At 52.0% G+C, this 13,070-nt stretch overlaps 1 protein-coding gene across 1 annotated transcript; it reads left to right on the top strand.

Moving 5' to 3' along the window:
* The first annotated feature begins 8,449 nt into the window (after window positions 1–8,449).
* LOC108864050 (uncharacterized) lies at window positions 8,450–9,624 on the top strand. Its single transcript, XM_018638930.1, has 3 exons — window positions 8,450–8,893; window positions 9,010–9,205; window positions 9,305–9,624. The coding sequence occupies exons 1-3, from the start codon at window positions 8,450–8,452 to the stop codon at window positions 9,622–9,624; spliced, it is 960 nt and encodes a 319-aa protein (XP_018494446.1).
* Window positions 9,625–13,070: the final 3,446 nt, after the last annotated feature.

The raw sequence follows: 13,070 nt of genomic DNA, 5'->3' as shown, positions 1-13,070 counted from the left end.
CCTGTCGGTAGCTCAAGATCGGATGAAGAATCGTTTCGATGCGTTGAGGGTTAAACCTGCTTCCTTCCATGATGGTCAAGAAGTATTGGTTCGAATAACCCGGGTCCGTCGTGGCCTTTCCAAGAAGCTCCATCCGCGATTCGTGGGTCCTTGGAGGGTGCAGCGGAAAATCGCTCAGGCGACCTATGCAGTGCGGGATCCGTCTGGCCGTTCGCGGAATATCAATGCAAAGGATCTCCGTCCGTTCGAACGAGGGCGTTCGGTTTCGGTAGCGTGACCGATTGGAACGGCGCCACTGGCGCTGTCGTATATTTCTATAAAAGGCTGCTCGATACTAGAATAAAATGTTCATTCCTACCACCTTCGTTATTCCGCAACAATATGCATACGGGATGCTCTCATGCGTCGACCGTCTCTCAGGATGCATGCGTTCAGCAGGCTGTTGTGGCAGATCTCGAATCGCAGGATCCTGCGACAGATCAGGCCATCGGTGCTCACAATGGAGGTGTCTTCGGATCTCGGATCGCGGAAAAGATCAAAGAGAGACGAATACGGATCGGAGGTGGTGAATTGTGCATCGGTGGTTGTCGGGTCTGTTGGTATTGGGGTGGATAAAAGGGAGGGAATCGTGATGGGAGATTTCTGAAAAAAAAAAGGATAACACATAGTCGTTCACTCTGTTTATTCCTCTCTGATCACTGATGTAATTCGGATCAGTCGAACCGTAAGACAGAGAACCGTGAACGAACCAACTTGAGGAACAGGCCGACGATGTTGGACAGGAGCTGGTACACGAGGACGAGGCACAGTAGGATTAGCAGGACCTGGAGGAGGAGGAGGATGCGGTCCGGACGTCTTGGGCTCTCGAGCGGTGGGCTGGGCGGTCGTCGAGGCGACTCGGAGGCCACGTCCTCATCGCTGAGCTCATTGGCCAGTCTACGAAGCCTCCGGATCTGATCGACACTGGTTTGTCGTCGAAGTTGTCCCGTGTGTTCGGTGATGCTCTGTTCAACGTCTTGAATCATCTGGATGATTCGTCGTCTTTGGAGCTCTCTTGAGTTCCGGTATTCCCTTCCGAAATCCTGCATCTCGATGTCCATTGAAGTCTGCGGGTGTAGACATTGACATTTGTCAACGTCGATAGGATTTGTTAGGCAACATCCGGGTAGATTGCGAAGTCTTTTTACGAGAGACATGACGGGGAAGAGCCTACTCGGGAATTTTACACGTGAAGCCATGGGGCCAAAATTGTTATGAGGCAGTCCTTCCTCTGCAGGAGTGCTCTATATGTAGGCGAAATATGACTCTATTAAGGGGAAAAGAAGGACGATTTCCAAGGATGGACATGCCACGGACTTTTTCCTTTGATTGACGATCGGCGGACGAAACGTGTTGTCTGTACTCGAGAACGAGTTGAAAAGAGTTTTAACGGAAAAATATCGCCCTTTTATAGGACTCTGGTTAAAACCGGAAGTTCGGGATAGGGTCTTCATTTCTACCTCGGGAGAATGGAAAACAGTGTCCCTGATGTAGTGAAATAACTTTCTTGTACGCATTGGAGACTTATGTACAAGTGAGAAGGGATATCAAGGGGATATTCACATATTAGGTACCTAGGCTATGAACGTCAGTCGGAACCAAGATACCAAGTACCACCTACACGATCTCTTGTTAAGCCAATTTTGGCTTCTAGGAGCCGCTCAACATTTGAACTCATTCTCTATTGCCCTCACGCTTCCGGAATTTCTGCGGTCAGGCGATGACTTGGGAAATGGCCGCAGTAAACAGAGTCGCTCCGATGGAGATCGACATACCTCTCCTACTGCGACCAATCGACACCGAAAAAGCTGAAGAGACAGCTCAAGTGATGGATGAAGGTCCACCAGATCAAACACATCCCACCGGGGAGGCTCAGTGGTCGTGGAGGATCTTTTCCACACAGGAGCCTGAGTTGTTAGAGGTCTCCGCGTGAACTCAGTTGGAAAGAGTTCCGAGCCCGTCGTGACGACTGCCGGATCGCGCACCGAATTGAGAGATGGTGCCTCTGATGATGATCTAATGATGATCGGGGGAGTCGCCGTCGTCTCTGTCACCACTGGTGTTTCCGAGTGATAGGGAGTCGTCGGATCCATTGTGTTCGTGATGATGAGGTGAGCGCTGGATGACTTCGTGAGAACGACGACCCTCATTTGACTTTCCTGATGCTCCCGGGAACCTTTCGTCATCCAAGCCGAACGACAACCGACGGATATTCTTCGAGGACAGATTTTCATCCTGGCTCAAAGCAGTCCGCTTCTGGGCTCTCATGCAGCGTTTGATTCGGAAGGCTCAAGGAGCAAGGGATAGAGTTTCGCAGGGGATCTCATTTCGGGCGACACCGTCACAAAGCAGAGACATCTCTCTAGACCCGAGTGAACTGATCTCAGCTAGGCTGCCGCTCATCCAACTGATTTTTAAAAATCATACTTCAAGGAAGAATTCGAAAGCGACTGCAAGGCAATCAAACGCAATAGCGTCATCTACCAGTACAATCCCTTCCTCGACGAAAACGGCCTCATACGCTGTAAATCACGCCTAGAGCGTTCCCCGTATTTGTCTGGCGATCAGAAATTCCCAATCATATTGCCAGGCTACTGTAATCTATCCAAACTCATAGTCCAGGACATCCATGAGCGTCGATGCTACCACTTCGGTGGAATGAACATGGTTCTACAGCTACTGCGCGAGGATTTCCTATTGATCCACGCCAGAAAGATAACTCGCAAGGTGCTCAACTCCTGCGCGGCTTGCAAAATCTTTCACAGCGAGTCTGCCAACCTACCGACACCCCCGCTACCCCCTTCCGACTCGAAGAAGCACCCCCATTCTTCCACACGGGATGCGACTTCATGGGCCCAATCAGGTACAAGAAGGATTCCGGCGAGGTCGGGAAAAGCTACATCCTACTCATGACCTGCGCAGTCAGCCGAGCAATACACCTCGAGCTGACATTGGACCTATCCACCGTCGAAGTCCTAGGAGCGCTACAGAAATTCATCAACAGATTTCCCGCGGTCCAGACCATCACCTCTGACAACGGTCTCTCCTTTCAAAGAGCCGCAAAAGAGCTGAAACTTATCTACGAACACATCAAGGATGGGGAAATCAAACGCTGGCTGGCCAATTCATTCATCGAATGGCGCTTTCAAACAGCAGCGGCAGCCCCATGGTTCGGAGCCTTTTTCGAGAGACAGGTCCAAACCGTTAAAAGACCACTCCGAAAAATTCTCGGCTCGGCCATCCCACACTTCCGTGACCTAGAAATCATTATCTCAGGGATAGAAGCGATGGTGAGCAGCAGACCAATCACCACAGTAGCCTCAGGGGCAGACGAAGTGGAAGCCCTCACCCCGGCGAACCTCTTGTTCGGATATAAAGGGAAACTATAATCCCAGAACACCTCTCGAAGCCCAAGAGTCCAACAGACTCCGACAAGGTCGTTTTCTCGAGGAGATGGAAGTATCAACAACGACTCCTAAGCTCCTTCTGGAAACGATACCACGAGGAATACCTTCAATACCTCAAGAAAGCCCACAAACAGAAACCAATCTCGGCTTGCCTCTGAAAATCGGAGACGTATGCCTACTCCAGGGAGAAAGTTTCAACAGAGCACTCTGGCCGCTGTGCAGAGTGATCTCATTCCCCGAAAACATCAAGCCAGAAAACGCTAGATCATGTTCCATCAAAACGGCAAAGGGTCAGACCCTCAACCGCCCAATCAGGAAACTCTTTCCATTAGAAGCCTGGAAACACCTCAAAAGAAGACACCACAGCATCTCGAAACGCCATTTTTCGGCTACCGGTCATTTATTAACAGCGATGGTACCGCACGATGGCACTCCCTGAGGTACATCGACAACTGGGAGTAAAATTCGCGGCCCCCTGGGGGCGCGTCCTGGTGGTCGTGCCCTGGGCACATGTCGACTGTCGCGTAGTCGAAGCCCCGAGGGGGGAAGAAACGCGCGCCCAGCCAAATTATCGTGGCTTGCTCCCCCTCTTGGAGGGTGACTGGGCGGCCGAGGGCCAACTGCGCTCGTAGGGTACACACAAACCTCTCCGCGTGCCAGCTCGGGGGCACGCAGAATTTGAGGCGCCGAGTCAGCCCAAGCTGACCCGGCGCCGCCCGCGCACCCCCTCGCTGAGCACGCTTCGAGGCGGCTTGATAGGGCCGGCGCTCGGCGGCGGTCAAGGACCCCCAGATGAGGGCCGAAATTGTGTCGACCTCCCAGGGAGGATAGTGATTCAACATGAGGTACTCATACATCAGCTGAAAAGAAAAGAAATCTTTCACCACTCAAGGAGAAACAGCAGCCCTCTAGCCTCACAAATCATCAAACCTTCGGAATTTAGGTCAAATCAATTCGCCTCACCTCCTCCGTGAACATCCCCCTGGGGGACCACCGATAGTCGAGGCGGTTTCCCATTGGCTGTTGCATGCTTTGTTCCTTGAACATATCTTGTAATTGGACGAATCACAATTGCGCAGAGTTCGCGTCTTACTTCTCTCGATGTCGAGACGAAAAGACCGATTCTGCCGCGCGCTTCCCGTTAGTCGATCCCTCCCCTCTCCATAGAGGGAAAATTCAAATTCGAATCAGCGGCGCGTGGCGATGCCTTTCTAGCAGAATTCCCAACACCGGGTTCCGGAAATTCCGGGGGGGGGGGAGTGTGACGAACGGACTAGGTCCATTGTGCATGCACTACACTCACAACACACTATCCTTCCCGACAGATTCTAGTTTCCCATAATCCATTCAACTATTTCCTCAGAGAGACCAGAGAGACTTATTGGGGAACTTCGGATCAAGGATCCATATTTATTCATATCCTATTGATCAGTGTATATAAGAATCATTATCAATCTCAATTATATCTCCAGGAGAGATAAGAATAAACCCCTAGGAAGTCGGGCGCACTCGTATAGCAAACACACACTCGGCGCAGCGCGGATCGATCATACCGGTTTCTCCCGCTCACGGCGCCACCGTTAACAGTCGAGCAACCGGCCGGCGGAAACATGGAGCCGTCAACACGCACACACACATACACACAATCTGTCAGAGATCGAGAGCGGCGATCCACAGGTCGCCTACATCCTAATCTCAGAGTCATTCAACCCAAGGGGCTCAAATCCCCAGTGTAGTGAAGTTAGCGGCTAGGCCTGGGATCAGACCCGCTAGTTTGCTCGACGGACATTATACGCATAGTGCGCCCACTTCCGGACTTCTCTTCCTGATTACTTCAGCGTCTTCATTTAGTGGTGGTCTAGGACAGTGCGCCACAGCGCGTGTAAGAAGCGCAACGGCAAAAAGAGGATTAATTCCTCACGAAAATGTATTTCTTCATACACTTAATCGCCTGTAAGCAGCGCACAAAAAGATCAAAAAGGACGTAAGTTATTCGTTAACGTCAGGATTTTCATCCTCATCAGGTTGCTGAGGTTCAGCGACTGCCTCTACAACGGTTGCATCCTGAGCTGGCTGCTCTACGGCTGCAGCCTCGAAGGGCTGTGCTTCATCGACTTGCTCACGCAAGAAGTAATCTGCCGCAAAGAGCAGCTCAGTAGCCGCGTTGCACCCAGTGCCATCATCGACTGCTGCAGCGATGGTCTCACCATATTCACGGATCAGTTCATCGATCCGAGCTTTCTGAATCGGCGTACGTGTGAATCCTGCGTAATTACGCAGTCCCTCGTATGTAGGACCTCCGTACTTTATCAGCAGCTCTTTGGCTACGTACGTTAGCGATTTATACTTCGTGCTCGAACATTCGCCCATTGGACCGGAAGCGTAGCATGCATTGTCGCCAATAATCTTCATGGGGGATTTTGCTTTCGCCACATCTCGCGGCATTATGGCTGCAATCGTTCCCTAACTGAACGTAGGGAAATTTGTGACAGACTCCTTAATCACCGTCAAGGCTGCTAGCCCATTGTTCGCCGCTTGGCTGAGTACGAGATGCAGTCGAAGCGAAATTCGCATCGGAATGTCTGTCCTCCACATACGGAAAACCGCAGCAGCATTGTCTCTGGTTACCAGATGACCTGCTAGTTCGAAGTTGCGTCGAACGTTGGACTGCGTGCGTCCGTTGCATGTCCGAACTCCATTGTGAGCTGGTTCGTAAGACATGCCGCTTTGGCTGGTGACAGATTGCCTTGTTTCGAGAAGGAGATGTATGTCGTAGCGTACATCAATGCGCTTATCGAGGTTAGGTATGCGGTCATACCTGTGGCCATCATGTTGTCGAACAGCGAAGTGATCTCACTTGCTCCCGCAAACCTATCCACGGTTCTCGAGGAGAACGAGACTCGCTCCACCGACCTGACTTCACCCCCGGCTCCAGCTGATACGGCGTCCAGAGTTCCTTCATCATCTCCTTCATAATGCATCTCATCATCGCCTTCGCCATTTGAGTCATGGACTCGTTGTCGCCGAATCCTCCTGGCGGCTGTTTCTCGTCACTCTGCATTCTGGATCGAAATCAGTTCCTTCTCGACACTCCACGTCACTTCACTTAGATTTCTTCACAGAGAACTCGAGTCAATCCCACCGCTGCTAAATGTAGGGGTTTTCCCTGTGGATTACTACTCGAATACGTTCTCTATGCTCGGGTACTGATTTATTCTCGGGCACACGCGTCCTCCTCGGACGCTGGCCGTTCAAGTACTGACTTCTCCCAACACATGCACGTCAACTCGCTTCGCTACGTTCACGGCATGTTCCTACGTTCCCTACACATGAAGTCGGTCTTTGCGAGACAAGACTCCCGGAAATCGCGTGTATCACGAAAAAGATGGAGATCTGCCATGGTTGGCTCGATTCTCGTAATCCGAAGATATCGAAAACCAGCGAACAAGAGCGGAGAATAGCACTGGTGATAGCACGAAAAAAAAGACGCTCAATGGCTAAAATCTACAACGTCTGCCTCCGTCATCGCCTACTTCAATCAGCTTTTCAAGCATTTCGGTCCACCGGACACCATCGTCTCAGACAATGGACCGCAGTTCGTTTCGCACGAATTCGCCGAATTCTGCTCGAATTTAGGTATCGTGCACCTGCGCTGCGCACCGTACGTGCCGCAGAGTAATGGTTTGGCCGAGCGGATGGTGCGCACAATCAAGTCCTCTCTTGGGGTCGATCTGAAAGATCTCGATTCCATCGTCCGAGCCTATAACTACACGCCTAACACATCCATCGGGAATGAGTCGCCGAACAGAAAGTTTTTCGGTCGAGAGGTCAAGACGCCGTTCGATCTCTATAAGCCAAAGGTCGGGCATAAGGATCTCACTCCGTATCAAAAAGGATTCAAGCGACAATACGACCTCAGATATGGAGTTCGCCCTCGTCCTTTCTCCGTGGGGGAGGAAGTGACGGTTCAGTTACCAAATGGGGAGCGAGTGCTGGCTACTATTGTGAAATTAATAGGCAAGTCAATGCTTCGGGTCAATACGGTCGCCGGAGTTCTGCTTCGCCATAAAAATCAAGTCTGGAAGCGTTATTCGGCTACAGTCTCCCTACATTCTTCCGATCTTCCGCAGACGGACGTTGACGACTCGGGAGATTACGAGCTTCAGCCACTCTCCGATCCTGTGGAGGCTGACGTGGTCTCCGGAGTCGAGGAATCTTCAACATTTGAAGATTGCCCGCAGTCATTCGAAAATTGTTCTCTGCCCTTTTCCGAAGTTGTTCCAGGTGAATCCAGTGAATCGCACCCGCCGACTGTAACTGACGAAGCATTGGATAGGGTCGGGACGCCCGTCGTTCCGAGTCGCATACAGCCCCCTCGAAGCTGCAAGAAAGGCCAGAGCTTCCGGTCCCTGTTTGGCTTCGGGTCTTGATGGGGGAGAGATGTTGGGTTCAGACTCGGACTCTGTCGTCCAATCATCGGCCGACACGCGATGATCAATAAAGTATATAAGTCGTTGGCTGACCACAGTCCAACGACGAAGTTATAGTCTTAGCCTTTTCACTAGCGGTCGAGGTTCCCGACAATTTTGAAAAGGGAAAAGCCGCGCGAGTCCTCTGTGCATTGTTTCGCTGTCGAATTCGGGATCGCTGCAATCTGTGATACGCAACTGCCACAGCCGTGATCTCAGTGAATTCATTGTGTTCTCCGGACTCTTAAGTTGATATCTTGTAGCGGTATGCGGAAAGCGTTCAGCGCCAGCAATGACCCCTTTCATGAATGTGGAGTGCAGACTCTCCCACTGGTCAATAATAAATTCATTCCGTAGTTAGCCGTTGGCGACGTAAGACGAGTGTTCTCCTTCTCTATACTCATAGTCTGAGGTCTGGGGAAAACCCGGTGAATCCGCAACAATTTCAACAGTGGCGACGAGGATAACTTCTTGTGAAACGACTTCACGTGCCAAAGTCTCCAAGAAGCATCGAAACTCACGAAGATAAGAGAAATGGCGATCCAATTCAACGATTTGGCGGAGGTGATCCACGAAGCCGTCAAGGCTGCTCTACTTCAGACAGCGGACTCTCAGAAGGCCCTAATCAAAGATCTGATAAGTTCCCAGTCGACAGATGCGCAGAAGATCACAGACTCCTTGAATAATCGCATCCCCAAATTCAACTATGACCCGGAAGCCGATCTAACATTCGAAAAATGGGTCAAACGCTACAAGCCGGTTATAGACACGGACGGAGCGACTCTCGCAGAGACAATGAAGAAGAACTTCATAGTCTCTAAGTTGAACGTCAAGGAATACGATCGATTCATCGCCTATCTCCTCCCAAATAGAATAGAAGACGAGTCTCTTGATAATATCATCGAGACTCTGAAGACTCTCTTCAGCCAACCGGCATCGCTATTCAGGCGTCGTTCCAAGTTCCTCCAAACAAAAGGGGTTGGAAAAGACCTCACTGATCTAGTCGGGATCATAAATTCAAGGGGCGAAGCAGCAGAACTCGAAAAACTCTCCCCCGAGAATCTGAAGTGCCTGGTACTCGTCAACTCTTTAAGCGCGCGAAGATCTCGAACTCCGTACTCGAGCTCTACGCAAACCAGACGAGGAATGAGGAATCCACCACATTGGAGAGCCTAGCTACGGAGCTCATCAATTACACTCAGCTCAAGCGCGACGCGACGAGCAGCTCCGATCAGATTCCAACGAAGAGCCGCGTCCACAAGAGCTCAATGAAATTGGATCGCCAGCGCGGTAAACCCCCTCTATCTCCTCGTTCTCGCTGAGGCGAAAAACACTGGAAACGAGACTGCCCATTCGCGAAAACGAAATGTAACAAGTGTTCCAAAATAGGTCTCAAAGCGTCCGTATGCAGAGCTCCGAAACAGAGAGCGGACATTCGTCACCTCAAAATTTCACTACTCGAGAACAGCAGAATCTTGGAATCGGTGAGAATAAACGGATCGGATGTCACCCTCGTTCTCGACACCGGAGCGGACGTGACGCTGCTAGCAGAGGAGACTTGGAGACAGCTAGGCGCCCCTCAACTGCGGAAGTCAGACGTGGATCTGACTCAAGCGGATGGCTCTTCTCTACACATACTGGGAAGTTTTGATTGCATCGTGGAGCTGAATGGCACCGAGTTCGAGGGAAAATGTTATGTTTCAAAATAATGTTCTCTCCTGGGACTCGACTGGATCAAACGAGACAAATGCTTCTACGAAAAACTTCTAGATGGCGAACAAAATCCGAATGCTTCACCGAAAAGAATCTCCCACGCGGCAGGATCGAAAACCGAACAAGAAAAATTCGCTATTGAACTCGAGCAAAAGTTTCCAGAGGTTTGGCGGATGGTTTGGGCAGATGCACGAAATACCAAGCCCCTGTCAAATTGAAACCAAACCACACCCCAGTTTTCCGGAAGGCAAGGCCAGTCACCTATTCCACCCTTCCAGCGGTCAACGCAGAAATAGAGCGCCGGAGTCATAGAACATGTTCGTGGAGCAACGAGAAAAAAGTCTTGACTAAAAATGACCACCCTGTACTCCGTCTTATTTGTATTGCACGCGCCACCTGAATTTAACGCGAGCGTCGAATTCGAGAGACTTCCAGCCGATCCCTCCGCATGGCGTGGATCCGAAGTGTTTGTGCAACGAGCCGGCAATGCGACAAAAATGGAAGCCACCGTTGAAAGTCAACGCGGAAAACAGAAGTTAGCCCACGATGGCCATCTATACGTTTTTGCTCAGATGAGTAAAGATCTATCGACAGAGTTCTGGCGTTCTCAGCACAAGGGAACTCCAATTTGTTACGCTCTCCTTCCCTATAAATCTGAAGAAACGTATTGGAAGGTACGTTCTCGAATGCAGACATTATGTCCTTATCGAATGATGCAGCTTAGAATGTCCCTTGACCTTCTACTCATTATTCCGAGTATCACCCGGCTTCCGATGTTCGATTCCAGATGATCGACCTGCTCTCGCTCGAGTGGCCTACATTCAATCCAACAAGCATATCGATGGATTATGAGGAGGCCCTGATGAATGCCTTCAGTTCCCATTTCCCCAACGCTCAGCTCCAAGGCCGTTTTTTCCCCCTTGTACAAAACATGAAAAAACAAATTGCGGCTAACGGGCTGAGCAAACGGTATCGCAACGAGTCGGAATTCGAACTTGTTACAAACCGCTAGGGTTTGCGTGGGTTGACGACACTAAAGACAAACTGATACTCCGCTGGAGAACTCTCCCGGAATGCCGTGTCTCGCAGGGGCTTCCGGACGTGTTAGTCCGCTGAAGGCAACTTCGTGTGTGTCTCCGCGCACGTCGATCTCCGTTGGAGATCCGCCGACGGGGAGAGGGGGAAAGCCCTGCGAGGGCGACGGAGACCGGAGAGACTCTCATTTATTAAACCGACGTGGACGCTACCTATGTTCTCACGATTCGTGACAGAACTGGAGGCCAAAATGATCTCCGCACTCGCATTCGTTCCTCCGGGAAGGCTCGAGGACGCACTCAGAGAGCTCCGGAACGAATTGCCAGATGAGTTGCAACCAGTCCTGGACTACTTCGAAGACACGTACATTGGTCGTCTTCGAGTTCACAACGACGGTTCGCTGGCACGACGGGACCCTTTGTTTCCGGTCTCTATTTGGACGGTTTATGAGCGCACACTGCGAGGGGACAGTCGCACCAACAATTACGCGGAGGCAGCTCATAGAAGTCTCCAACGCCAATTCCGCGTCGAACATCCTGGCATATTGAACTTCATCGTCGGGATCCGTAGCGTACTGTCGCGGACTATCCCTCGGTATCCCTAGAAATGACTGGGTCTGACGTTCTGGGCACTGGATACCCGAGGAGATTGCCGGTTTGCTACTGGTGCTCTTCGAACCGTCTCGCCTACGCGAGAGCTCGATAGCAAGTGAAGTGCGCAGGCGTTCGCTACCGTCGACCCTCGGAGTCCAGACGTGCCTGGGCACGACATTCGCACTCGAGCAAGGCGTTTCTCCAACGGGCTTTCTCTTTATTGATAATTTCCAAGAAATACCTATGGCCATTCGCCACACTCCCGGCCAAATTCCGGCCGACTCTCAACGATATATTTGTAATCAATTAATACACAGCGTCGCGGCCTCGTGACTAACAATGTGGCACACATTGGAATGTCTGCCCGGGACGCTCGATATGAATAAGTCTTGCGGGGAACACTGGATGTTTCGGAACAGAAGGCGGAAGGAATTTGAGATGCTAGAGATTGGATCTGCGCGACAATGACTCGACGTCGAAATGGACATCCGATGCACAGATCCTCGAGTAATTGAGATGTGCGATGTGCAGCGTCTAAAACCCCCATTGGTCCATTCATCCTCTCCCGTCGCCAATTTCGCGATCCCGAATCCCTTTTTCCATCATTCGTGTCCGTGCTCTGGAAGCAACCAACATGCCGGACTGTGATTTTGACCGAAGCCCACTGGGCCTGTTTGTGCGCTCGGTGCACCTCCAAGCCTGCCTGCGCGGCGTGCCGTTCGGAGTGATACGTGCCGCGGCCCGCGTCGTGTGGGATGAGATGACCTACGCCGAAAGAGGGCCCTACATCGAGCGCCGACGGGCCTCTCGAAGTCGCGGCACTCGGGATCCAGTCCCTCCACCCACCGGCCCCGAACTCCTCGACCGTGTGCTCAGGGCGCTAGATCAACGCCGGGCTGACGAGCCCGCCGCCGAGCCGGATCCAGTCCGCGGCGCCGCCCTGACGCGCCGCCTCCTGTGTGCCGCCTCGCAACGACGAAGAACCCCGGCCGCCCGGATCCAGTCCGGGGCCGCCGTGCCCCCGCGCCCCGCCGCGCCGCCACCACCCGCCGTCCGCGGACCGCGCCCGCCCGTCGCCCTCCAGCGACAACGCCAGGAGAACCTCCGGCTCGAGGAGGAGCTCGAGAGGGAGCGCGCCCGGACCCACGCCCTGCACGAGTCCCTGCGCCTGGAGCGGGCCCGCTACCGGCCCGAGACCGAGTTCCAGGCTCGCCGACGCGAGGCCTATGAGGCCCTAATGCGGCTCCCTTGAGCCGCACTAACAAATTTTTTCATTTTTCTTATGTTCTTTAACCGCCGTGTCTTTTGTTCCCATTTTGATATTTCAGTCCGCCCCGCCCGAGTCCAAACTCGCTTCGCCGCTAAACTTCCAGCGGGTAGAGCAGCTGAATCGGTCGACTGAATGTCTGACCCGTTTCCAACTTGATCAAGCACGACCGCTGCCGAAGATCCGTCCGCTCTCCCCCCGAAAGGCTCAGAACTCGACATAGGGGCCAATGAGCTCTCGACGGGACTGAGTCTTTGAGTAGACAGATATCTCCGACCTTTATCGAACGCGGTGTGACTGGATCACGAACATGCGCAGAACGCAGATATTGCAAGTATTCCTCTTTGAAACGCTTCTGAAAATTCTTTAACACCGCTTGCTGGTATTTCCAACGACGAGAAAAGACGATCGAATCGGCCGCGTCCCTATTCTTGGGTCTGATACGCATCTCCGGCAGACTCACTTTTACGCGATGACCATAAACCAAATCTGCTGGACAGAGAGCACTAATCTCGTTTGGGTCCATCTGAACCGATGTTAGTGGTCT

The sequence above is a fragment of the Galendromus occidentalis genome, unplaced genomic scaffold, assembly GCF_000255335.2.
Source record: "Galendromus occidentalis unplaced genomic scaffold, Mocc_1.1 scf7180000077204, whole genome shotgun sequence".
Lineage (NCBI taxonomy): Eukaryota > Metazoa > Arthropoda > Arachnida > Mesostigmata > Phytoseiidae > Galendromus > Galendromus occidentalis.
This window is presented reverse-complemented; position numbering and strand designations above follow the sequence as displayed.

Bases quoted from the DNA above. Each gene is read 5' to 3' on its own strand.
- LOC108864050 (XM_018638930.1), top strand. From the start codon at position 8,450: ATGGCGATCCAATTCAACGATTTGGCGGAGGTGATCCACGAAGCCGTC. The intron at 8,894-9,009 runs GTTGGAAAAGAC...CAACTCTTTAAG, and splicing joins AGTTCCTCCAAACAAAAGGG to CGCGCGAAGATCTCGAACTC. The intron at 9,206-9,304 runs GTAAACCCCCTC...GTTCCAAAATAG, and splicing joins GAAATTGGATCGCCAGCGCG to GTCTCAAAGCGTCCGTATGC.